This window comes from Budorcas taxicolor, chromosome 3 (genome assembly GCF_023091745.1).
Source record: "Budorcas taxicolor isolate Tak-1 chromosome 3, Takin1.1, whole genome shotgun sequence".
NCBI lineage: Eukaryota > Metazoa > Chordata > Mammalia > Artiodactyla > Bovidae > Budorcas > Budorcas taxicolor.
The window spans coordinates 730,885-758,878 of NC_068912.1; the positions used below are offsets into that span (position 1 = coordinate 730,885).

At 40.2% G+C, this 27,994-nt stretch overlaps 1 protein-coding gene across 1 annotated transcript; it reads right to left on the reverse strand.

Annotated features, from left to right (window-relative positions):
* Positions 1–459: 459 nt before the first annotated feature.
* Positions 460–27,967, reverse strand: TBX19 (T-box transcription factor 19). The gene is made up of 9 exons (XM_052637861.1): positions 27,771–27,967; positions 19,194–19,458; positions 17,237–17,371; positions 14,183–14,244; positions 12,741–12,802; positions 6,528–6,719; positions 3,989–4,124; positions 895–1,039; positions 460–534 (listed from the first exon to the last, which is right to left on the reverse strand). The coding sequence occupies exons 1-9, from the start codon at positions 27,965–27,967 to the stop codon at positions 460–462; spliced, it is 1,269 nt and encodes a 422-aa protein (XP_052493821.1).
* Between the last annotated feature and the right edge of the window lie 27 nt (positions 27,968–27,994).

Here is a 27,994-nt window from a genome sequence, read left to right on the forward strand (position 1 = left end):
ACTTAGCAGAGAAGGAAATTTCAAGCAGGAGAGAAGGTACAGAGGTGGGAAAGAACACTGAATGTTCACAAGATAGAGGCAGAATGTATGCCTTGACTGAAACAGAGGATGCTAAGGGGGTAACATGGAGATAAAGCTGGAGAAATGTTTTGAGGGCAGATGGCAGAGATCAACTTTGATCTGTAGGTGATGGTGAGTCATCCAAAGTTTCTGAGCCAAGGAGCAACATGATTTCATTTCCTCAATTCTCAGTGCTATAACATGTAATTAACTCTACTTCTGTTAACTTCACTCCATGGCCTTACACCCTCTTTTGGTCTCAAAGCAGAAGCTCTGTGGCTACACATACCTTTAGGCCTGTACAAAGTTATGAAGCAGTAGCCTTAGGCTAGGTAAATTTTGAGCTCACTTACCAGCTTTACACTATGTCCACAGAACAGGAGGGGCAGCCTTCTAGAATCATTTGAGAGTAAGGGTCAGGGCACAAGGAAGGTACTCAACGAACTTTTGTTGCCTAAGCATGGCATGGATAAGCTGCAGAAAAAAATGGGAGCACAAAGAGAAAATGGTAGAGAGATGCAGGTGACAAAATTAGCGTCATCTAAACCAAACCGTTTCCTAGGAGGCTTCTGCTACAACCCACTTCATTGGGTGGGGAGACTCTGCAGTCTGACTCACTGGGGTCAGTAGGTGATTCTTCTAAGAGCTCTACATCTAGCAGATTCTCTACTGACACCTTCACTAGGATCCTGCTTAACTATGCAGTGAGGAGGGAGAATGGTGCCCACCCCTACCTGGGCTACCCCAGCCTGTAAAGGAATGTGAAGCCACTGCTGTCCAGGTGGACATGGCGATGCTGGTCAGCGAAGGCTCCCCCAGAACCTCCACACTAACCGAAGTGGGTGTCTGGGTGGAGACAGCCGAAGTCACAGCTGGGTTACCCAGGAGAAATGCTCCCGGGGAGTTGGCATGCACCTCTGAGCCCGACCCAGCAGGGCCCCCGCCACTGTTGTTGATGGTCCACAGGCATGGGTATGGGCTGCAGAAACACAGAGAGAGAGAGAGAGAATGGTGATGATACTCCCAGACAGGACTGCCTTCTGATTAGCACATACACAGTGCTGAGAGGGACACAAGTTAGAAAGACAGTATCTAGTCATGGCTTTATTTCCAGCTCTGACACACACTGGTCCCATTTCTGCAGAGAAGCAGCAAGATGTGGTAGAATAAGCATACAATTAGGTGTCCTGAGACCTGCATTTTGATGCTGGCCCTTGCCTCTAGCAAGTTGTTCAGTTTTAACACAGCATTTTATTTCTCTAGGCTTCCCTTGCTACCTGAGTAAATGTGCAGGGGAGTTGAAAGGAGGCTATTTGGGTGGTATAATCTGTGAGTAAGATCTCTCACTGGCCAAGAGAGATGATGTGGCCTGATAACCAGGACAGAAGATTTAGGTTTAAATCCTAGCATTACAGCTTATTAGCTCTGTGACTTTGTAGAAATTATTTAATAGGTAAGCCTCAGCTTCCTTAGCTTCAAGATTTGGAGTGATAATTAAACATATCTTACTAAATATTTTTATGAGGATTGAATAAGGAAATGAGTACTTGAAATCCAAAACACAGCACTCAGTAAATGGTGATTGTTATAATTAATTCTTTCATTCCAGGTTTCTACCTGTCAGTTCTGGTCCCTGGTAGAAAGGCAGTGAACTGGACCACTTTCTTAGACTTTTCTATCCAACATCACTGGGTCACGAACTTGACTGTACACTGAAATCATTTAGCAAATTAAAAACACTACTGACACATAGGTTCTGCTCCCAGAGATTCTGATCTAATTAGTCTGGCATGTAGTACCAGAATTTTTAAAGCTTTCCTGTTGACTGTGATGTGCAGCCAATTTCGCACCTTAACATAGAACCTGGATTAAAACGACTGCAGTCAACACAGGCAAAATAACTTCCAGTATTTTCATCATCACTTTTCAGAGTCCCTACTTTGCTTGATAATAGGCTCATTACCCAATGACAGTACTGAACACATTTCTCTTTTCTCTAGAAAAATATTTAGAGTCAGCAATGGGTTAAACAGGCCACCGATGAAACCAGAGGTAGAAATGCCACCCTGCACTCTGCCATATTTCAGATTCACAGACCTCCTTGGACCATATGAAACCTGCAAAAACCTAGATAGGCCATAGGGGTTGTTGGGTTTTTTAGCCAGCTCAGCTTGCTGGGATTCTGTCCCCAATTCCCCAGTTTTCAAAAGAAATTCTTCTACAATAACAGTCAGAGACCCTTTCTGATGCTTCCTGGACTGATTCAAAAACCATGGGCTCTGAGTTACTTTATTTACTGTCTTAGCTTCAGGCAGTTTTTAGTGCCTCTGAGATTTAGTTTCTCCACCAGGAAAATAGGAATTTTAAAAGCAGCCTCATGGATGTCTTTGAATCCTATAAATGACTTACATAAAGGATCTAGTACAGAACTTGGCACATAATTATTTATCTAATAGCTTCAAGGACACCCTTTCCCTCACTTCCAACACAGCACAAATAACTGCATTTCCCTGAGGTCTTCTAGTCAAGCACTGTCCGACAGAAATATAACGTGAGCCACAAATATGAGGCTAAATTTTCGAGACACCACACTTGAGAAAAGAATAAAAAGAAACAAATGAACTTAATAATATTTTATGTAACTGAAAATATTTAAAATATTATCATTTTTACATGCATCAGTATAAACAGTTATTAAGAATTTATTCTTTATTATCTACTGTCTTTAACATTCTGTGTGTTACAGCCCATCTCAGTTTGGACCAGTTGCATTACAAGAGTCCAGGAGCCAAAAGCAGTTGGGAGCTGTTGCCTTAACAGCACAGCAGTAGATTGCTCAAGGGCCATAGCAACATCAACATCAAAATCAAGATCACAGTTTACAGCAAGACCTGGAAGCTTGTTAAAAATGCAGAATCTTGGGCCCTAACCCAGACCTGTTAATCAGATTGTGCAGTTGAACAACATCCCAGGTGATTCTAATGCACATTAAAGAGTGAGGAGCATTGATGTGAATCAAAGTCCTATGACCCTCAAACTTGTTTAGACCTGCAAGTCATAAGTCATCTAACATCTCCCCCCAAAAAAGACAGGACATCTTTTAATCTTGAATTGCTTTTGGGACCTTCTCAAAACTCTGCCTAATTAAGTTGAACTGAACAGGACATGTATATATTGATACAATGTTATTGCTTACAGTACATATTATGCTCTTTTTAATTTTGGTGTTCACCATAACTCTACAGAGTGGCTCATATTATTGCCATGTTACAGATAAGAAAGTTTAAGCTTAGTGAGGCTAAGAAAATTTCCTAAAGTCACAGAGTCAATAAGTGAAACTGGGACTGAAGGCCACATTTGTCAGATTCCAGGCCCCTTTCCTTTCTACTCATCACACTGATTTCCAACACTCAGAACTGAATGCTGGTCTCTGGTGTAAGAGTTATGCTATGGGTCCTACGAGATCCTCTCAGCCCTATTGCCTGGGATGAGGCCCAGGGGCCCAAAATCTGTCCACCTGTTAGAATGAGTAGCTTGTGAGGATATAGACAATCAAGGGTCTTGAGGTTTCAGTGCATATTTGCACTTTTCCCTTTTAATTCCCTGATGTTCAGTATTTATTTGCTACCACCATTGTTCACAGTATTTCTTCCTGACTTGAGATAAACAATCTCAGGCCACAATATCTTTTCCCTCTTAAAAAAATACCAAAGTTACAAATGAAAAGAGTACATGGCTGAGTAGAGCTTTCTCACCATACTTTTTCCAGGGGCGAAGAGTTGACCTTGTTATTTTCACTTCTTAGTGGCTTAGAAGTCAGGACAAAAGCTTAGACCAAGGCACCCCAGGAAAAAAATATGAATTTGAGGCCCCATGCTAAAAAGTAAACCTCCAAGAATAATGAGCAAGCTGCTTGTGTTGGTCTTACCTAGGCCCTGGATTGACTGGTCCGCTGGTGTGGGGTACAGACAGGATGCTGGCGTGGGGTGTGGAGGATAAGGAAGTCCAATTGTCAGCTCCAGAGAAAACTTGCAGATTATTGCTGGAGTTTTCTATCAAATTCACTTTGGGGAAATAACAACAGTTCAATTTATGAAGCATGGAAACTATAAAGATGGTGACCAATGACATTATCCTAGGTCAAAATACAACCATAGCTTGTGCCACACGTGCCAACCGTGTGTTGATACTTTCTGAAGGAAACAGGAGGGAGGAACTTAGGTTATTGAAGTTTATTGAATGTCAACCATATGTCAACCACATACTGAAAGTGAAAGTTTCTCAGTCATGTCCAACTCTTTGCGATCCAATGAACTATACAGTCCCTGGAATTCTCCAGGCCAGAATATCGGAGTGGGTAGCGTTTCCCTTCTCCAGAGGATCTTCCCAACCCAGGTCTCCTGCATTGCAGGCAGATTCTTTACCAGCTGGGTCGTGTACTGTTCATCTTTTTATCTTTATAGCAACTTCTCACCTCCATTTTATAGATGAGGCTCAGACAGGTGGGATGATTTTCCCTTTTTGACACAGATCTAACTCAGGTCACCATGCTTACATCCCCTTTAAAATGGGCCATGTCCATTCTAACATGTATACTATCATGTAAGAATTGAATCGCCAGTCTATGTCTGACGCAGGATACAGCATGCTTGGGGCTGGTGCATGGGGATGACCCACAGAGATGTTATGGGGAGGGAGGTGGGAGGGGGGTTCATGTTTGGGAACGCATGTAAGAATTAAAGATTTTAAAATTAAAAAAAATAAAAAACTAAAATAAATAAATAAATAAATAAAATGGGCCATGTCATCATCCCCTCAAAACAAGCCTAAGGCCACCAGTGCTTCAGATGAAATTTCTGAGGATCAGGACCTATTTTTCTCAGCAACCCCAGGGAGATTTAAACATTTCAGGAATAGTGTCTTCTATGTATTTGAGTCTTCATTTGCACAAATAGTGCATAAATAATAGAGAGGAAGAAGGGAAGGAAGGAGGGGAAGGATGGGAAGAGGATTTCATGTACATCCCTGGCCAAGCCACTCCTTTTCATGGTGTGGCCCTCAGCCTCAACTCCTGCATCCACCACATTGCCTCCCTCCTTCTCCTCTCTTTTCCCAAACCATTCCCAGACAACCTAGGTTCTCTCCTCCTTCTTTACCTTTGCTCATAGCACTCTCTCACATGGAATGCCCTTCACTTCTGCCTGTGTCCCATGTCATCCATCTTTCACCCCTGCCCACTCCAACCTTTATCCTTTTCTCCAAATCTCCAAATCTCAACTTTAGCATTAAGCCTAGCTGCCCTTTTCTTTCATTCCCATAGCACCATGGCTTGTGTACTTTATAGAATGTTTCTCTAACTTTAATGTGCAGAAGAATCACCTGGGGATTTTGTTAAACTGCAGACTCTTTCAGAAGGAGAACCTGAGAGTCTACATTTCTAACAAGTTCCCGGGGAATGCTACGGGTCTGAGGACCACATTAGAGCTCTCACTATACTGTATTAGGGTTAATTATATGTGTTTGCATAACCCTGAGATCCTCCAGGGAATAAATTAAGCCTTAATCACCTTCCTTACCCCCCTGCCTAGAAGAGTGCCTGGTGCATAGGAAATACTCAGATGTGTTTTGTGTGCTGACCCCAGGAAAGAATCAAGAAGTAAATGAGAACCCTGCTCAGTTTCTGATATCATTAAGCTCCATTTTCCCCCTTCCTGGAAGCAGCTTGCTTCAAGGTTGCTGGGAGTAGCCAGCAATGGAGCACAGGGACAGGTAGCTGATGACCAGCAAAGTCATCTGCAGGTACAAAGCTCAGGATGTCCCTGGTATCCTAACACACTCCTCTGTCTCCCATACCATGAACTTTACTTGTTTCATTTAGTGTTAGTGTCCCCATATGAGAATAGAATCTCTGTGAGATGATTGGCGCTGTAATCTATTTTGTTCATGGACAAAACCTGGCACAAAGTCAACCCTTGATAAACATTTGCCGAATCAGACCAAAGCCTGGATGTAGAGTGAGCTAGCTTCCCAAAACTTCCTAATGGCTCTTCGAACTGGGCCCAGTATTTTCTGGACTGAGCCATGTATTACAACTGTAGAAAAGAGTCATGTGAGGGCAATGAGCTGAGGGTCTCAGAACTCCATGACTTAACTTGGCTTTTAGAGATGCAGCCTGAAACTGCTTAGTACACCAGTGCCCTGGGAGGAGGACTTTCACACCCATTAGAAATTGGGAGACTGGTTGTCTCTCAGCTTTTGTAATTATTTGAAATAATTCTAAAACACTAATAATGCTATAACGATATAGTCAACTATTAGTATATAAACATCAAAATTTTAATATATAATAATATTACATATATTAGATAAGATGGATTCTATCTTCAGAAATTTACTTCTACTAGTTGTTTATCTACTTCTTACCACCATCCACACCCCCCAAGGGTATTGTTAGCAGAATCACACACCTGAGGGAGAATGATTTCTATGCATGTACACAGAAGGGTAGGGAGCCTGCCGGTGGTGTCCTCGGATGCCAGGATAGTGCTCACAGCCATGGTGGGTGTGGGGAGCAGACAGAGGCAAAGGAGCAGTATACTGGTAACTGGTGTTTCCTGCAGTGCTCACTCCATCCGGACTGGAAAAGATCCAGCCTCCCACTGGAAGAGATAAGAGGAAGACACAGAGGAAGACTCTGTGAACTTCCACACCAAAGATCAGGTTACCAGCCACTTTGCATAGTTATATTTCTGTGTGAATGACAATGTCTACCTGTGTGGAGTTAGATACTACCACCTCTGCTGCTACTCCCCTTCCACATTAGCAGCAAAGTTGGCTTCTTTGGAGATGGATGACAGGTCCTATCAAGTTTGGAAAATCTCTTAAGAAATGCTGGAATCACAGCTATATAAAATATTATTTGAATGTATAAGTTAATAGAAAATACAAAAGTTAAGTTGCTTCTGACTTAATTGGATTAGAAGTCAGTCCAAGAAGGAGGTGGCAGATGATATGTTAATCATTAATTAATAGCTACTAGGGAATGTTTAATTTGGTTGCCCAGAAAGAATAGAGCCCTCCCTGTTTCTGCCAAGTGAGAAAATATCTTTAGTTCTCGCTCCAAGCAAGAGGAGACATGATGCCTCCCATCACCACTCAACAAAAAGGATTCTGAAGGGAAAAAGAGAGGGAGATGGCTAGCACAAATTGATAAGAATCTTGCAAAACATTTTGGAAAACTGCAAAATATTTCACAGAAATGTGTTTGTGAAAGACCATCTCAATTGATGCAGAAAAAGCATATGACAAAATTTAATACCCTATCATAATAAAAGCATTCAATAAAGAATATAGGAAAATTGCCTCAACATAATAAAGGCCATATAGGACAAGCCCACAGTTAACACCATGCTGCTGCTGCTAAGTCACTTCAGTCATGTCTGACTCTGTGTGACCCCATAGATGGCAGCCCACCAGGCTGCCCCATCCCTGGGATTCTCCAGGCAAGAATACTGGAGTGGGTTGCCATTTCACCACCATACTCAATGGTAAAAAAAAACTGAAAGCTTTTCCTCCAAGATCATGAGCAGGACAAGAATATCCACTCTTACCATTTCCATGCAGCATTGTACTAGAAGCCCTGCTGCTGCGAAGTCGCTTCAGTCGTGTCCGACTCTGTGCGACCCCATAGATGGCAGCCAACCAGGCTCCCTGTCCCTGGGACTCTCCAGGCAAGAATACTGGAGTGGGTTGCCATTTCCTTCTCCAATGCACGAGAGTGAAAAGTCAAAGTGAAGTCGCTCAGTCGTGTCCGACTCTTAGCAACCCCATGAACTGCAGCCCACCAGGCTCCTCCATCCATGGGATTCTCCAGGCAAGAGTACTGGAGTGGGCTGCCATCGCCTTCTCCACTAGAAGCCCTAGTCAGAGCAATTAGGAATAAAGAAAAAGAAAGAAAGAAAAGGCATCCAAATTGGAAATGAAGAAATAAAATTATCTCTGTTCATAGATGACACAATCTTATATGTAGAAAACTCTAAATATTCCACAAAAAACTTTTATAATAAACAAATTCAGCAGTTGCAGGATACAAAATCAACACACAAAAATCAGTTGCATTTCTATACACTAACAATGCACAATCCAAAAAGTAACTAAGGAAACAATCCAATTTAGAATAGCACCACAGTTAATAAAGCACCTTGGAACAAAATATACCTACATGGCAAAGACTCATACACTGAAAACTATAAAATATAGATGAAAGAAATTAAAGAAGATATAAATAAATGGAAAGACATCCTACATTCATGGATTGAAGGCTTAATATTATTAAAATGTTCATACTACCCAAAGAAATCTCTATCAAAATCCATAAGACACTTTTGTCAGAAACGTAAAGCAATACTAAAATTCCGTGAAGTCGCTCAGTCGTGTCTGACTCTTTGCAACCCCTCCATCCATGGGATTCTCCAGGCAAGAATACTGGAGTGGGTTGCCATTTCCTTCTCCAATAAAATATAGATGAAAGAAATTGAAGAAGATATAAATAAATGGAAAGCCATCCGATGTTCATGGATTGAAAGTCTTAGTATTATTAAAATGTTCATACTACCCAAAGAAATCTCTATCAAAATCCATAAGACACTTTTGTCAGAAACGTAAAGCAATACTAAAATTCATATAGATTCTCAAAGAACTCCAAATAGAACAATCCTGAGAAATAAAAATAAAGCTGGAGGCCTCATAGTTCCTGATTTCAAAACACATTACAAAGCTACAATACAGTAAATAGTATGTGTTCAGTTGCCCATTTGTGTCTGACTCTTTGCAACCCCATGGACTGTAGCCTGCCAGGCTCCTCTGTCCATGGAATTTTCCAGGCAAGAATACTGGAGTGGGTTGCCATTTCCTATTTCAGGGGATCTTCCTGACCAGGGATCAAACTCAATCTCCTGTGTCTGCACTGGCAGGCAGATAGTTTACCACTGAACCACCTGGGAAGCCCCTTAATTAGTATGGTGCTGGCATAAAGACATATAGACCAATGGCAAAAAATAGATAGATAAATTCCACTTATATGGTCAAATAATCTTCAACAATGGTGCCATGACTACACGATGGGGAAAGGATAGTCTCTTCAGCCAACAGTATTAGAAATAAACTCGTATTACACCATATAAAAATTTTAACTTTAAATAAATAAATGTAAGACCTATAAAACTCCTATAAGAAATGCAGGGGAAAACTTCATGAAATTGGATTTGGCGATGATTTTTTAGATATGACACCAAAAGCACAGACAACAAAAGCAAAAATAGACAAACTACTTCAAACTTTAAAACTTCTGCGCAGCAAAAGAAGCAGTCAACAGAGTGAAAGGGAAATCTATAGGATGGAAGAGAATATTGACAAACTATAAAACTATAAAAGGAATTAACATCTAGAATATGTAAAGATCTCTTATAAGTCAACAATAAAACAACAAAAATCCTAATTAAAACAAGCAAAGGACAGACAGATATTTCTTCAAAGATATAAAAAAAGCCAATATGTATATGAAAAGATGTTCAACATCACTATTCATTAGCAAAACACAAATCAAAACAAGGTATCACCTCATACTATTGAAGTGAAGTGAAGTCACTCAGTTGTGTCCGACTCTTTGCGACCCCGTGAACTGTAGCCCACCAGGCTCCTCCATCCTTGGGATTCTCCAGGCAAGAATACTGGAGTGGGTTGCCATTTCCTTCTCCAGAGGAACTTCTCGACCCAGGGATCGAACCCAGGTCTCCCGCATTGCAGGCAGATGCTTTAACCTCTGAGCCACCAGGATGGCCATTATCCAAAAAAGATTAGGAAATAATAAGCGTTGATGAGAATGTGGAGAAATTGGAACCCTTGTGAACTGTTCATGGGGATGTAAAATGGTGCAACTTGCATGGAAAACACTATGGAGTTTCCCTAAAAAATTAAAAATAGAAGTACTGCATGATCCATCAATTCCATTTCTGGCTATATATCCAGGAGAATTAAAGACATGTGCACATTTATGTTCATTGCAGCATTATTCACAGTTGCCAAGAGGTGTAAGTAACCTAAATGACCATCAACAGATTATGGGATAGGCAAATTTGGTATATACATGCAAGTGAATATTATTTCATCCTTAAAAGGAAGGAAATCCTGTCGTATGGTACTATATGGATGAGCCTTGAGGAACATTAGGATAAGCAGAAGCAGCCAGTCATAAAATATATATACCTAGCATGATTCCTCATACTAGGTATCTAAAGGCTATGGATATAGAGGTATAGAGTAGAATGGTGGTGGCCAAGGGCTTTGTGGGGAGGGAGATGTGAAGAGATGAAGTTTGATGAGTATATCTAGTTTTAACATGCAGGAATTGGGGTGGAGGGGGCAATCAGGTGGTTCTGGGAATCTTTTGAACCGAAATGTGCATGTGATTGACAATATTGTACTATATATACAATTCTTGTGAAGGTGCATTTTATATTATGGTTTTAAGCCACAATAAAAAATGTATTAAGTATTATGAGGAAAAGGCTTTACTTCAAGTGAATTCATGGGAAAGGACAGAGAGGCCCAAGAAAAAGAAGCACATCCTTTGGCCAACCATCTCTCAACTGAGGGGCCCACAGATAAAGATTCAGACAGGACCAGAAATGTTCTTAAGAATATTGACTAGGGATTGTCACCAATGCTTTTGTGATATGGAAATAGAGCTTTTATTAAAACCATTTGCTTAATACTTTTTAAGTATAAGTAAACAAATTGTACAGAATTCATATTACAAAATGTAGGTCAGTCATTCTCAATAAACCATTTTGTTATCTTCATTTTCTCTTTGTTGTATAGACATGTGGCACAAGGGATCACTATCTGAATGACAGAATCAAGATTCAGGTGCTCAGTAAGCTAAGCCAGGCAGAACCAGACTTTTCTTCATGAAGTTGGCAACATATAAGGATGTTTACTGAGAAGGTTGCAACACATGAACTTGAAACGGTGTGGTTCCACATGTGACCCTATCCTATGCAAAATAGCTTTTCATCCCAGGTCAGTTAAAAAGTGCTTTTCCCGGATAAATTGTTAGAAATGTGCCATCTCCCACAACTGAATCAGGAAGAAAGAGAAAATATGAACAAATTAATTACCAATAATGAAATTAAATCAGTAATCAAAAAACTCCCAAAAAACAAAAGTTGAATTTTACCAAATGTTTTAATAAGTAAACGTCTATCCTTCTCAAACTATCCCAAAAACTGAAGAGGAAGGAATGCTTCTGAATGCATTCTATGAGGCCAGCATCACCATGATACCAAAACCAGACAACAGCACCACAAAAAGAAAGTTACAAAGCAAAACAAAAAATAACATTGCAGCACTACTTACAATAGCCAAGGAAATGAAGCAAATCAAGTGACCACCAAGAGATAAATGAATAAAGAAGGTATATAGATATATATATACACACATACAATGGAATATTATTCAGCCATAAAAAATAATCATGCCATTTTCAAAATCATGGATGGACTTAGAGGGTATTATACTAAGTGAGTGAAATAAGTCAGGTAAAAAAAGATAAATACCATATGATTTCACTTATACATGGAATCTAAAAAACAAGCCACATGAACAAACATAACAAAACAGAACAGACTCATAGATATAGAGAACAAACAAGTAGTTACCAGATGGTGGGGAGGAAATAAATAGGTGAGGGAGATTAAGAGGTACAAAATTCCAGTCACAAATGAGTCATGAGGATGAAATGTGCAGTATGGGGAATATAGTCAATAATATTGTAATAACTTTGTATGGTGACAGATGGTAACTAGACAAAGGAAAAAAAAAGATTTCTGAGAAAAGGGTTTTTTTCAAGTTATTTTCTGAGAATTGTTTCTCTTTATGTGGCTATACTGCCACTTCTGTAATGAAAAATGCATCGAACTTTAGGGGAAGGAGGGAGTAAAGAATTTTACAGCTGGAAAACTGCAGAAGGGATCTTAGCAAACCATTATACTCTAAATTAAAGGGTATCTCAAACACTGATGCTACTGACCTTGGATTACTGCTGCAGCTTTAGAGGACTTGCTCCACTGTGGAGCCTCCTCTCTGTTCTGAGACCTGGAGAAGGTGGCACCCTATCAGGTGCATCCAGTCCAGCTGCAGAATTCCAGGTATATGACTCCACTAATACTGTAGCTTTCAGTCAACAAATACAGAAGTTTCTTCATGTGCAAAGCTGTGGCCTTTCTGAGGCGTGGCAATGGTGATAAACTCAAAAACCAGAAAGTACTAAGAACAAGGAAACCCCGAAGCAGGAGTGGAGTATCAGGGTAAAGCCTAGAACCAGAATGCACTTGGATGAGCTCTTTAGCTTCCCTGACACAAAAATGGAAGTCAAAGAAATCCACTATTTCCATTTTTCTCTCCTGCCTTGGATTTGTGTACACGCCCCCAGGAGCAGTGGTTCTCTCTGGGAATTCTTGAAAGGGCATATACTTGTCTTGAGTGAGAGAAATAACTGTTGGGTCTTGATAGAATATTGGAAACAAGCCTGAAGCAGTCATGACAAGTAAAAAGTCTGAGCATGGTGGAGATGCTCCTAGTGTAGCCCCAGGCCCCTCCTATCCAGGGTTCACCCAACTCACAGTGAGAATAGGTCACATGCTGGCTTTCAGACATAGCTTCTGGAATATCCTTGAGGTGGTTCCTGAAAGAGCAATGAAAGTGCACCATAGCTGTCCAGCTTACCATTCACATCCAGCATCAAGTACACCCAAGATTGTCTTTGGAAAGCAATAAATTTCTTGAAATAAGAAAATAAAACACTTTTTTCCCCTCAAACTACTATCTTTCCCCCATTCTCCTCCTACTTTATGTTCTTGTGCAATTGCTCTTTGAATTGCAACTTTATAGTCAATCCAATTTACCTTATTTACACCTATCACTATGTAGCTTGATCTTACTGATTTGTGGTTAGTGTTTCTGCTTGCCACAATTCAAGCAATGATTAGAGCAGCTAAGATTTGCATAGAATTTCAGGGCACAGTCACATCTGTGACATGCTAGGTCCACCAATTATCCTATGATAGAATATTACTACATGCTTTCACAGATTTAGAAAGTGGGTCCCAGAAAAGCAAATTGACTTATGCAAGTCAGGAAATGGTAAAGCCAGGACTCAAAAGCCAGGATCTCTCTCTCTCAAAGTCCTAAATATTTTTATTATATGACTCTTATTATCTGAAAAAAGGTATTTCTTCTACATCATCAAAATTAAGTCAAATATTGACAGGACAGACCCCTGCGACACATTATTATAAATACCTGTCCATTAGTATAGAGCCTTTATGATTAAAAAGAAAGATTAGAAAGTTATAGGAATTAGTGTAAGGATTTGAAACAGAAACAACAAAATCCCAACACTTCAAAGGAAATCATTGACAACCCCCAGAAGTCTCTGACTTCTGAAAGACATGAGCCTCTCATGTTTATGAATTACTCACCTTTCCTATGTGAAATCTAGCTTTAAAAATTTTTTTGAAATCGTACTACTCAGACAACTGTGGTAAAAGAAGATTGAATTATTTAAAATTTAAATCACTTAGTTTTTTTTAAATGTGATTATATTAGTTTTAAGAATCTATCATAAGACAGGGCAGATAAAACATGACCAGTTCCAGGTCCTCCTGTTGTTTGGCTGCTAAGTCATGTCCAACTCCTTGTGACCCCATGGACTGTAGCCCACGAGGCTCCTCTGCGCATGGGATTTCCCAGGCAAGAATACTGGAGTCAGTTGTCATTTCCTTCTCCAGGAAATCTTCCTGACTCAGGGATCAAATCACATTTCCTGCATTGGCAGGCAAATTATTTAACACTGAGCCACCTGGGAAGCCCCAGGTTCTCCTGGACCCCTATTATAAATGACAAGTAATTATAAATTTGTTTTATCTTGCTGATTTTGTTGGACACTGAATTAAATATTAAAAACATGTTTCTATCAAAGGTAATGCAAATGGTTCCTTCCAAGATTATTATAAACTTCATATTTGCAAAGATCATAAGATTTCCCTGAAATTTCTCTACTCACCTTTCCTTAGCATCCAGGAAGGCTTTGGCAAAAGGGTTGTACTTGATTTTGAGAGCTGTTATCTTGTATTTACAAAGACAAGAAGTGTTAGTGAAAGTAGAATATGCGTGGGGAACAGAACACTTTATCTTCACCTGTGAATTTCTGTAAAATCAGAATAATTCTCCTCTCTTTTTTTCTCCCTCTCCACGTTTCTTTGCTTCCTTCTGCACAAAATCACTACTGCACTGTCCAACAAGAAACATTTTATTGTCACATATGGTGAAAATGGCAAATGCATTATAAAGTGAGCAAAGAAACAATAAAGCAACAAAATTGCACAAAACTGATGTGCTAAATCTAGCATTTATTCTATTATTCATTCATTTGTTTCAACAGTAATTGAACACCCACCATCTGTCAGTTACTTTTCTAGTCACTGGGACACAAAGGAGAGTATACTGATGAACACCTGTCTCTAGACTCTCAAGTACAGACTAGGATCAACTCCCTGACCTTTTAAATAATCACTTACCCTTTGGGCCATGTTTACACACACGCACACACACACACAAACTATCAATTCCACCTACTTTCACCCTTTATCTCCTCTAGGCTTAGCCTACTTCATTTTCCTTCAGAGCCATCTGACCAATCATATATTTATCATTTTCATCTCTTCTCACCGGGATGCAAGTGCCTTGAGTACAGTGCAGCATTACCAGCATGTAGGAAAACATCCAGCCTGTAGTAATACCCAACAAATATTTGCTGAATAAAAGAAGATTTTTGGCTCCCTCATCCACCCCTGTACCCACTCTCAGGGTGCATTTATATTGGCAGAGATACGTTGTCAGGAGACAGAGGCTCTGAGGTTAGAGTTTCCCAGGTTTGATTCCCTTGGGGCATGTCCAAGACCAGAATTACAGCATCAGGCTAGTAGCCTGTTGAAAACATAGCCTTAGCCTTGCTGCTAGTTCAGAGGGAACCCTCCGGCATGTGTCCAGGAAAATCTGAGCACTTAGCCAGAGGGCAACGAGATGACAGTTTCCACCTGCCATGGACTGAGAGAGCAGGAACCATGTCAGTGGATAAGGGACATTATCCAGAGAACAGAGGAGGCCAGGATGTGGCCCCCAACTCCTCCTCACTTTCCAAAGTTGCAAAAGCCCACTCTCCCTTCATAAACCCAGAGGCCATCCTACAGAGTGTAAAAGGGGATGAAAGGCAATCTGAGAAACAAAATGTGTCAGCCTATAAAAACTGAACAGTATTTGAGGGCCTGTTTAAATTTTCAGATATTTGGTTAATTTTTCTTTCCACTGACCTGCTAAAGGGTTCAGCTGAGAGACCAGATTAGCTATAGAAAAGAAATTACATTTCCCAGCACATCATCTGTAGGCACTAAGGCACTAGTTTCCAAACCTGGATGATCATCAGAATCCTTTAAGAAGACTATTAAAACTGGATTCTGGGTATTCTCCCTGGAGATTCTGACTCAGTTAGCTGGATGGGAGCCTAAAAATCTTATAAAGCTTCCAAATAAAGAAATGCAAATTAAAGCAACAGTAAGATACCATTTTTCCTACCCTATTGAATTATCAAAGCTGAAAATGTAGGTAATCACCAGTGTTGAAACTGGTGTGGGAATTATAAATGGATACGCTCTTTGGAGGGAGGCAATGGGGCTTTGTCTATCACAGTTCTAAACATACACTCTCCTTGACAGAACAATTCCATCCTTGACAGAACAATTCCATTTCTGAGTGCTTAATATTCTTTGCAGTATTATTTATCATAGAAAATAAAACAACTGGAAATGACCTAAACGTCATTTAGGTGGGAAACTGATTGCCTGAAATATAGTGTATCCTCTGCAATAATTTCAGAAAAGGAGATAAATCCTAATCCAATTTACATAGAAAGATATTCATAACGTACTCTTAAATACAGGGGGTGGGGAGAAATTGCATACTATTATGAACATGAGCCAATTTGTGTGAGGAAATCTATACACTGTGCATATTTATAAATGAACAGAATATGCGTGGGAAAAAAGCACAGTCTAAGCTATTATTTGTAGTGTCTCTGGGGTGTAGGATTCACAAAATAGGCAAAGAGTAAATTTTTGCCTCTAACTTTTCATTTCATTGTATATACTTCCATACTATTTGTTTATCATGTGAAGTTTTTTTTAATAAACATGTATTATTACCATTAAAAAAATTTTTAAGGGTGGAGGAGGGATGAACTGGGAGTTTAGGCTTCAATGCAAACTATTAAATATATAGAATGGAAAAGCAGCAAGATACTTCTGTATAGAATGGGGAATTATATTCAATATTCTGAGATAAACCATAAAAAAGAACATAAAAAGAGAATATGTATATATCTATGTATAACTGAATCACTTTGCTGTACAGCAGAAAATAAAAACATTGTAAAGCAACTATACTTCAATTTTTAATAATCTTTTAAAGTTTAAGCAAAAAGAATCCAACTGATCAGGTATCCTGGTGACCAGCAGTCCTGGAAACTCCTATAGTATGTGGATGAACCAAAAAAAATTTGCTCCCACAGAGTTTACAGAGGCCAGATGCTGGCTCCCTAGCTGTAACCATTAGTGTGGCCCAAGTTAGGCAGGAAAAGATCTACATAGGGCCCCAAAAGAGCTAACAAGTGGGACAGATAGTATAACACAAACCCAAAGAGGGTGCACGGTTGGATCAATTCCCACAGACTTGCTCTAGAGCAGGAGAGACGCCGAGCTTTGTCAGGTCCAGGGCCTGGAAACAAAGACTCCTGCATTTCTGCTGGTTGTATTACAATACACCACTGTGCCTTATTGGCACCAAGAGAAGAAACACTGATGGAGCTTTGGCAAGCAGGGAGAAGGAGGTGGAAAGTGATTACCACACTGTTTAACTTTGTCTCTACCAAGTCTATCTGAGTGTATCTGAATGTTAGAAAACCTACCTTTCATCCAAGTTTGGTTATAGCAATAAAAGCACCACCCCCTAGTCCCACTACACTCCCCCAGGTGACATTTACACATACATACACACACACACTCACCTCCTCGTTCTGATAGGCAGTCACAGCTATGAACTGGGTTTCAGGGAAGGAGCAGTTCATCACCATTCGATGGGCATCTCCAACACGCACTATGTGAACCTGGGGTTCATATTTATGCAGAGAATTCAACATTATCTGTTTAGGTGGAAGAAGAGAGAGAACACACAAAGCCTGGGGCATCACAGGTTACAGATGACCCAGCATCTCTGATTAGTCCTAAGGTTAACACCCACCACATTTAGGGCCACACACATTGATCCCCAGTCATTTGAGCTGCCACTGTCTCTCTGAGAAATTATTGAAGGGAGATTTTTTTAGAAACTCTTAAGGAGAATAACTTTGGAGCTGCTTGTGAGGGTGACTAGGCACATACACACATAAGAGGGTGAAGGGTGGGTTGCCAGAGAAAAGCTGGTCTGAACAGTGTTCGGTTTTCTGCCCAAATCCTGGCTTCCTTTTTTTTTTCCTCCTATTTTCAGCACGATATGAATTTTGCTCTGTTAAAACATACTGTTTTTCTTCCTATGAGAAAGTGCCAGTCTATGTTTGATGCAGGATACAGGATGCTTGGGGCTGATGCATAGGGATGATCCAGAGAGATGATATGCGGTGGGAGGTGGGAGGGGGGTTCATGTTTGGGAACTCATGTACACCCGTGGTGGATTCATGCTGATGTATGGCAAAAACCAATACAGTATTGTAAAGTAAAATAAAGTAAAAATAAAAATTAAAAAAAAAAAGAAAGTGTGTTAGTGTTAGAAGCTCAGTCATGTCTGAATCTTTGCAACCAATCTAGCCCACCAAGCTCCTCTGTCCATGGAATTCTCCAGGCAATAATACTGGAAAGGGTTGCCATTCCCTTCTCCAGGGGATCTTCCTGATCCAGGGATCAAACCTGGGTCTTCTGAATCGCAGGCAGATTCTTTACCATCTGAGCCACCACGGAAGCCCCCTAGTAAGAATTCCTAATTGTCTCAAAATCCTGACAAAGGGCTGAATTACCTAAAAAGTAATGATAGCTGACATCTGCCGGTTATATAACATCCACTCTTTGTGATTCAAATCAAAGGTTTATTGAAAGTCTCCTGTTGTGAAAACTGGGAGAGAATAATAGTTTACTTTTCAATTTCCTGATTCAATAAAGAACTGGAAACTTCTGAATATTGCAGAGACTTAGGAAAATGACTTACCATTCTTAAAACAAGAACCCCTACATCCCAGCTGGATAAGCACAGAGATCAGAGAAGGGGTGAAACGTCTAAGGGCTTATGAGACTGACCAAAGTGAAATCTGGGGGAATAAGACCTCTTTTCCCATTTGGGTCTAATCCCTCCAAACAGTCTACATTTTATAAAGCAAATAACAACCTTGCACAGCACACTAGTATGCGCAATCCTACCAGAGAAAACAAAAGAGTAAAAAGCCTCAAAATCTTGTTTACTCTAATTGGAGACCTTAAATAAAACCCTCTTTATTTAAGGTTTGTTTGGATTCTTTTTCTGAAAACCCAAAGCTGATTCATTCTATTGATAATTATCATAATGCCCAAGTAGAGGGAGCAATTATTTCATTTAGGAGCAGCTTTTTTATTAAGATGCCACTTACACCAAAAAAAAAAAGGGGTGGGGAGAGGGAATAATAAAACCCTGGTACCCACAAACATCTCCCTCCTCCCAGGCCTGGTAAAAAGCACCGCACACAAGGCAAAACTCTGAAAGGCCCCTGATGATTAAGTAAACTGCTGCACTCTCTCACTCTCTCTTAACATCAGGAAGTCCATTAAAAACTGAAAGCACCAATTAAGAGCTGTTTATTCCTGTTCATATTTGGACTCCGGGGAATAATTGGCTTCTGTGAGAGAAGAGGTCGGTGAGGACCCCCTAATTGCCTAAATGCACCCTTGATATTTCTTGATGGGTGTTGTGGGGCAGCCGGGTGGCCAGGCTACCGAGCATACCTGCCCACCTCCGTTGAACTTATTGGTCAGCTTCACTTTGCTGAAGGAGATGGGTGCCTTCATCCAATGGGCACCGAAGTTGGGGGAGTCTGGGTGGATGTAGACACAGCTGTGGCTGGAGACCTCTGGCTTGCCTGCAGGCACCCATTCTCCATTGACATACTTCCAGCGATGACTGTCCGTTGGGACAAAGTCCAGAAGGAGTGAGTACATGGCATTGGGGTCCAGCCCTGTGATGCTAATCTTTAGGACTGGGAACATCCGTCTAAAAGAAAAGGCAGAAATTGAGCCACAAGAAGGATATTAGAATGTTAGGAACATCTCTCTAGTTGTCCAGTCCTCTCTCTGCTCAGAGGAGACTGTCCTTGGAGGGCTCTGGTGGTGCAGAAAATGCACAGGGGGAAGCCAAATTAAAGAGGGGCCAGGCCAGCAACCTCGAAGTCAGCCAAGCCTCTTTTTACCAATGTATTTTATATTGAGGTTTTTTTTAATATAAATTTATTTATTTTAATTGGAGGTAAAATGACCCAGAGGGATGGTACAGGGAGGGAGGCGGGAGGCGGGTTCAGGATGGGGAACACGTGTATATTGAGGTTTTACTTTTAAATGTTGTGCTCTGTTTTAAAGTCTGAAAATCATTGATCTAGCCATTTGACTAGAATGAAATTCCTCCTGAAACTTGAGGTATTATAGACAGGCAGGTACCAGGTCTTCACAGAGCTTCCTTCAAAGGTTTTCTCTCAGTGTACATCAGATTTTCACACTATTGCCACAGAGCAGGCCTTCTCTGTATCACAAAACAGTTCTAAATAATAGTAACAGTGTTAATACGGAAAGCATGGTTTGTGGTAAAGGCAGTGAAGGGGACCCTTGACTCTACATATTTAGACCAGTTCCTTCCCTGCAGGAGTTGTCAGAGGCTTTAATTCACCTGTGCACACTTTGAGAAGGGAAGAGGGATTCCACATTCTGCACTTGTGTACCAGTGCAACCATCTCCTCACTGAGCATCTTGTGGGAATTTGTGTTTAAGAAATACACTTTGAGGACTTCCCTGGTGGTCCAGTGGTTAAGAATCTGCCTGCCAATGCAGGGGACATGGGTTCCATCCCTGGTCTTGGAAGATTCCACATGCTATAGGGCAACTAGGCCCATGAGCCACAGCTAATGAAGCCTGCATGCTGTAGAGCCCTCAAACCGCAACTAGAGAGTAGCCCCAATTTATCACAACTAGAGAAAACCTGCACGCAGCAACAAAGACCCAGTGCAGCCAAAAATAAATACAATTTTTTTAAAGGAAGATGTATACTTTAAGACATGATGATCTGATTTATTGGTCCTTCTCCCACCCTCTGGGGGATTCCCAGGTGGCTTGGTGGTAAAGAATCTGCCTGCCAATGCAGGAGACGTGGGTTTGATCCCTGGGTTGGGAAGATCCCCTGGAGAAGGAAATGGCAACCCACTCCAATATTCTTGCCTGGAAAATCCCACGGCCAGAGGAGCCTAGCTGGCTACAGTCCACAGGTCCCTGAAAGAGCCGGACATGTGGAAGAGACTGAGCAGCTGCAGCAGCAGCTCCTGCGCTCCAAGAAAATACCAGCAAGCTTACTCTCACAAATATTTGCAGAAGCCATCTCACCTGGCTTCTGATTCTCTTTAGCTTATTTTTCCTTCACCAAGCTCTCTAAGTTGCTCCAATCTCCTCAAAAGACCTAGTTTCCATACAGACACCCCTACCACCTCCTGACTGCCCCAGAAGCTATCTTATTTGTCAATACATCTTTGAAAATCTAAGTCCCCAAGTTGAGAAGCTAACAAACTAGGGCCCAAAGACTTGCTACTCAGAGTGGATTCATGACTCAGCAGCAGCAGTAATCAGAAATGCAGCAGCTCAGATCAAACTCCAGACACACACAATCAAAATCTGTGCTTTTCAAAATCTCCAGTTAAGTCACCAGAACTTTAAAGCTTAAAATGTACTGGTCTAGGGTATCTTTAGCTTTTAAGATAGCAACTAAGGAGACATCCAAGGGAGTAAGGGGAGTCACTTGGAGGATTTGTGCTTCTATTAAGGTTGGGAAGAGAATAAAAAGGGGAAAACTGAGTATGTCCACTGCTAAAAGAAGGAGTCCAAGGATGCCAGGTATGGAAATATTAAAAGCATAATGGGTATAGATGAGGGACTGGAGGGTCACCAAGAGAATCCTCCTATGCCCAGTAGTGCCTAGTTTTGAAATGAGGTACAATAAGAACTGTCACATATGGAAAGTGAAGAAATTGACCAACAGATAACAAGGGCTGGGTCTACAGATGGACTCAAGCCATCCAGGCTCCTCAGTCTTCTGAGCTTAAATTACATGGGCTCCCTGAATACTCTGGACAGACAGGATATTTTTCCCCTTGGCTCATCACCTCTTCAATACTTCCTTCCAACTCCTTTGCTGGGTCCTCTTCCAACTTAGTCCTCCAGCTGTGTATGAATAACAGGGATCTGTTTTCAGTAGCCCCTCTTCTCTGCCTTAGAGACCACTTCAAAACTCATGGCAAAATACAAAGAACCTGGGGGAGTTTACACCAACCAAGGTTTATACCCCAGTATGGCTCCTAGCAAGCATTTAATAGATGGCAAATAGATAGTACCTTTGAGTACCAGAGGCTGGATAACATAATGAAAATGAAGCTTGGTGAGTTTAAGTAAACCAACTTAAGTCCATGTATTCAGGAAGAGTGAGAGTTGACACCTAACAAACTGAACTATAACCTACATTTGAAATCATTCCTCATACTCACTAGATGGCTATAATAAGAATAAAAAGTGAATAACAACAAGCATAGGTGAGGATGTGGAGAAATTGGAACACTCATACATTGCTGGTGGAATATACAATGGACCAGCCACTCTGGAAAAAATGTGAGTCTTGCAATTCCTCTAACAAGTTAAAATACAGAGTTACCATATGACCCTGCAATTCCACGCCTAGGTGTTATGTACATGAGTGAGCCAACTTTTTCACTCTCCACTTTCACTTTCATCAAGAGGCTTTTTAGTTCTTCTTCACTTTCTGCTATAAGGGTAGTATCATCTGCATATCTGAGGTTATTGATACTTCTCCTGGCAATCTTGATTCCAGCTTGTGCTTCTCCCAGCCCAGCGTTTCTCATGATGTACTCTCCATATAAGTTAAATAAACAGGGTGACAATATACAGCCTTGACGTGCTCCTTTTCCTATTTGGAACCAGTCTGTTGTTCCATGTCCAGTTCTAACTGTTGCTTCCTGACCTGCATATAGGTTTCTCAAGAGGCACATCAGGTGGTCTGGTATTTCCATCTCTTTCAGAATTTTCAAGTCAGTGAATCCATCCAGCCATCTCATCCTCTGTCGTCCCCTTCTCCTCCTGCCCCCAATCCCTCCAAGCATCAGAGTCTTTTCCAATGAGTCAACTCTTTGCATGAGGTGGCCAAAGTACTAGAGTTTCACCTTTAGCATCATTTCTTCCAAAGAATACCCAGGACTGATCTCCTTCAGAATGGACTGGTTGGATCTCCTTGCAGTCCAAGGGACTCTCAAGAGTCTTCTCCAACACCACAGTTCAAAAGCATCAATTCTTCAGCGCTCAGCTTTCTTCACACTCCAACTCTCCCATGCATACATGACCACTGGAAAAACCATAGCCTTGACTAGACGGACCTTTGTTGGCAAAGTAATGTCTTTGCTTTTGAATATGCTATCTAGGTTGGTCATAACTTTTCTTCCAAGGAGTAAGTGTCTTTTAATTTCATGGCTGCAGTCACCATCTGAAGTGATTTTGGAGCCCCCAAAAATAAAGTCTGACACTGTTTCCACTGTTTCCCCATCTATTTCCCATGAAGTGATGGGACCAGATGCCATAATCTTCGTCTTCTGAATGTTGAGGGAGACGACAGAGGATGAGATGGCTGGATGGCGTCACTGACTCGATGGACGCGAGTCTGAGTGAACTCCGGGAGTTGGTGATGGACAGGGAAGCCTGGCATGCTGCGATTCTTGGGGTCACAAAGAGTCAGACACGACTGAGCAACTGAACTGAACTGAACTGAATGAAAACATACACCCACATAAAAACTTATATACAGACATTCATAGTGGTATTATTCATTACAGTTGAAAATTGGAAACAACCCATATGTCCATTGATGAGTGAATAAATAAAATGAAGTATATTTATACAGTGAATTGTTATTTGTCAATAAAAATGCTACAACACAGATGAACCATGAAGACATTATGGTATACTTTAAACAAGTTTTTTTGGATTGTATAGTATGTAAACTATCACAATAAAGCTGTTAACAAAAGAAGTAAATAAAGAAAAAGTAAAAAAGTAAAGAAGCATCCTGGTTCTCAGAAGAACACATATAAAACATGGTAGGAACATTTGTTGCTTTAATCTCTAATACTTCATTTGTTGAGAATTTTATCATTATTTTTCTTTTTTATCACTACAGAAATGAACTGATATGCTATGTATTTTTATCTTCTTTATACCAATGATGTCATAAATGTCACCAATGTAAATAAATGTCAACTTGCCCAAAGTCTTATAACTAGCACTTGAAGCCACCCTGACTCCAAGCCAAGTTCAGCACCTCCTGCTCTCCTCTGCCTCTTTCTCCAGCCTCACAAGGACTGGGATGTGATATCTCTTTACCTGTGGGCAACACTCATGACCAGGCTGTTTTCAGGGATGAGCTGCACTCCTTTGATCTTTTCTCCCTTTTCTTCCATCTCTGTAGCCACAGAAATGGCCAAGAGTCTTTGAGAAGCTGAGAAATATGTAAACCAATCCCTATAGCAGAGAGAGAGAAGCAAATGTAGTAGGGAATATAAGTACTGCCCAAAACCATGCTTGAGGAACCATACATGCTTAGGATTGGCCATGAACTCTGTATTGTTTAGCTATGAGGCTAGTTTCTCAGTTTTTATTTATCTTACAGGGGATCTTGAGAGCCAGCACTGCTGAAAGAGGCTGTGAGGACTGAGATCTATAGGAAGAAAGAGGGCAGACAAGGCAGATTTTCTAGGTGGGGAAACAGCAGAGATGGTTAAAGGCAAAATTCAGGAAGTAAACTCTCTCTTTCCCCCCACAGAATTTTAATAATCATAAAGCATTCATCAGGGGTTTGGAGTGTGTGTGTATGCAGACACATTGGGCATGGATGTTTAGACTTATGTGAAGATGAGAGAAGGAGCAAGTAACCAAAGTAGCCTGGTTAGAGGCAGATCACACAAAAACACATGATCCTCATAAACCGCAATTGTAAACTTCAGAGAAAAACCTCCATAGACTACAGGGACATGGAAAATTCTTTCCTGATGTGCAACATTGGTTTTCTCTCCTCTTGCACCACTATACCTTCAGGGCCCTTGTTGCCTCCCACTATGAGCATTAGCTCACCGAACCAACATCTCTAAATCACTGGGAAGTTCAACTTAGTGATCCTAACATTTTATGATAACAAATGGATACACCAATTACATCAGAAATTCTTCCAATTTATTAAAATCTTCTCAAGGCAAATTTAATCTGAATGAAATCAAATTATTCAACTGCATGGAAATACACATGAAATATAGCCTCCCCCCCCCCCCCAAGGCAAATATGTTATTGTAGAGAAAACAAAAGTTACAAGAGATTTCACTTATTTGCCACTGAAATCTGAAATAAATCTTTTTGTGCAACCTAAAATACAAGTTCCTAGCTTAAAGGATGGAAATGAAAGTAAGTATTTACAAGCTGATGCACTAGAGATGATTCAAATGAGCTCTAAGGAGGTATTATAATTGTTATTGTTATGTCTGGAAGGCTATTGAATATCGATAACTAAACATTTTCAATAAAAAAGGAGGGGAAGAAAAGAGAAGAGAGAGAAAAGAAACAGTAAGGAAGGGACAAGAGAGGAAGGAATGAAGAACCATCATAATCCCAGTTTCTGAGGATAATTCACTGTTTTTCAGGGAAAATCTCTATCACTTCTGATCAACGTCAGAAGCAAGCCTCCTATTTATGCATATAAATAGATGCTCATTTGAAAATGAGTCTTTTCATTCATCATCCCATCTATGCTATTTTAAAATTTGCTATTACAGAGGACAATTATGCTCAAGAGTACAGGAGATATCTGATTAACCCCATCAAAGATTTAGAAAAGTCAGAAAGTTAACTGACTACAGGGGCAGGAGGGTAACATGAATGAAAAGGGCCAAGACTGGGTATTAATTACCAGGAATGTTCTTCTTTCCAGAGAAGGGCCGTAGTTCCATCTGCCTTAGGCTCAGGAGTTGGTATGAAAGATAAGGATGGGGCATCTGGAGGAGACATTGTGGGTCTACTGACAGAGGAAAATGGGTCAAAAGGAGTGATACAAGGAGAAAAAAAGAGGGAAAAGAGAGATGAAGAGGAGAATAAAGAAGACAGCAAAACAAGAAAGATGTGCCTATATCAAGAGCAGAAAAGTGTTGTTAACAGTTTATTCTGAGAAACTAAACAGACTGAGAGTAATTCCAGATCACACTCATTCATTACCAACTGCATTCATTTCTTAGAGATTTGTCTTCCCTTCCATATCTGAAATACAAAGGAAACTATCTCCTGGCAAAATCTTGACCAGGAGGGGTTCAGAGATCCTAAGAAAAGATTTAATTCACCGAGGAGGTAAAATGTCAGCAGGACCTCCATAGAAAATAAGAATAATCACATTGATCATAAATAGACTTTTTCTACAGAGAATAATTTTCACATAGTTAATGACTTTAAATATGTGAAGACTTCTCAACTTTAAATATGGAGAAAATTATATAGGTGCAGAAAGGCAAGAGAATGCTCTTCTAAATTTGTAAAAGAATATACCAATATGACATATTAGTAAGTTGAATCTTCTAATGGTTTTCAAAATTTTTATTTATTCCTCATTCAAATATATGGACCATATTTTTACTTGATAATTATCCTTATTTTAATATCATATATGACCACTTTGACAGCCAAATAAATAGTATGAAGCTAAGTATTAGTGTAACTAAAAGAATAATAAACAGAAAGGTCTACCTGTCATCAGACATCATAAAACTTTTAAAATTGTATCATCACTCATCTTTAAAAGGAAAGAAAGTATATCCAGTTTTAGGAATTGGGGATAATTCTTTGAAATTACAAACATGTTTTCTATTTCTTTTTACAGAATATAATGCGTCAATACAGATCAAGAGTAAGAAGAGGTGAAATTACAATTAAAATTATTAAAAATAACAAATTCTATATATGAAATAAATATGGGACCCATTTAGAGAGAGAAAATATAAGCATCAAGCAAGATTGATATTCTTGCTACTATTAGTAATCACAATTTATTGAAAGGCCATTATCTCTAGAACAATTTTCATTTATGAAGCACTGTAATGTCTCACAACAACACTCAAGTTCATAATTTTCCCAGATAGAATGGTTCATTCTCTATGCCATGCATTTTATTCAGAAATGGAAAAGTGAGAAGTCAGAAATGAAAGTGTTTTCCACAAGGACAAAAGCCTGCCAGAATTTCAGCTAGCTTGGACTTTTCTCTCATTGGAAAGCAGAATTTCTCTCAAAAGTCACAGCCTTCGAGATTGTGCTGAAACTAATCATATTGAAAATACCTTTCAATGTACTTTTTTGACCATGTGAACAGAAAGATCAGTATCACATTAATATTGAGAGCTGTTTGGCCAAGCTTGGAAACAATGCATTCTTTCTAAATATTTTTATCTCCTTTACTAAACAGAAACCCCTAATATTACCTTAGACAGTCACTTGGCAGAAATAGATTTAATATAATCCAAGAAATGACAACAGAGACTCCATTTCCGTTAATCCCTAATTTGTTGCAATGAAAAAAACAAAAGGCATCTTCTCTTTTCTCAGTCAGTATATTATGGGTTCATTAACTGTTACTCCAATGGCTTTCATACTGTCACAAACACACACAGTTTCTAATGAACACTCACCACAAACACACAGGAAGAAGCAAGTATAGTAATAGGAAATGATATTAAATTTGCCTTTTAGCCTCTGATTCTTCAGCTTGTCAGAAATGTCTCGCAAGTTTGCTATACTTCAGACAAAATCACCCAGCTTCCAGATAAAGTTGCCTTTTATTTTTATCTTATCTGAATGGAATTGGGGTTCAAAGAATAGAAATCTGCTACCATCTGAGCCACCAGGGAAGCCCCCAGGATGTACAGTCAGTCAAAAATTAACATTATTTTCTGACATTTGAGTTCATTTCCCAAACCCACAGGACATGCCCCCCTTTACAGTAATTTCAAAGTATTTCTTCATTTAAAATGCAGGCAAAACAGGTGGCTTCATGCTCCACTTCTCTGACGATCTCAGAGAAATTAATTAAGTTGGCTGGGGGAAAGCCGTAGGAGACTGTCCTTGGGAGTGTTTAATCAGACCCCGCTACCTGTGAGTGAAGAGCTGCAGCCTTTTCTATGTTCGAGGGGCCTTGCCTCCCTTGCCAAGCCCCGCCAGCCCAAGTAGAGCCACAGATAATCTCACCTGCCGTTCTTGGTCACGATCATTTCGTTAGTGACTTCCTTGAACCTCTGCCAGAGAGGGGCATCCTCCAGAATGATCTGAAGTTGCTTCTCTGTAGGGTCGCCTTTTTCCCTCCCTGCCTGAAGCTCACTTTCCACCACATTGAGCAGACGAGAAACAGTTCCATCACAGGTCTTCTGAGTGTCCAACTCACTCATGGCCACAGGCCCCTCTCAAACTTTGCT

What these genes read in the sequence shown, in the direction of transcription:
- TBX19 (XM_052637861.1), bottom strand. Translation starts at nt 27,967, where the DNA reads ATGAGTGAGTTGGACACTCAGAAGACCTGTGATGGAACTGTTTCTCGT. An exon ending in TAGAAATCATTCTCCCTCAG is followed by an intron (nt 4,125 to 6,527) that starts GTGTGTGATTCT and finishes ATTTCCCCAAAG; the next exon opens with TGAATTTGATAGAAAACTCC. An exon ending in CCAGTCAATCCAGGGCCTAG is followed by an intron (nt 1,040 to 3,988) that starts GTAAGACCAACA and finishes GTGTTTCTGCAG; the next exon opens with CCCATACCCATGCCTGTGGA.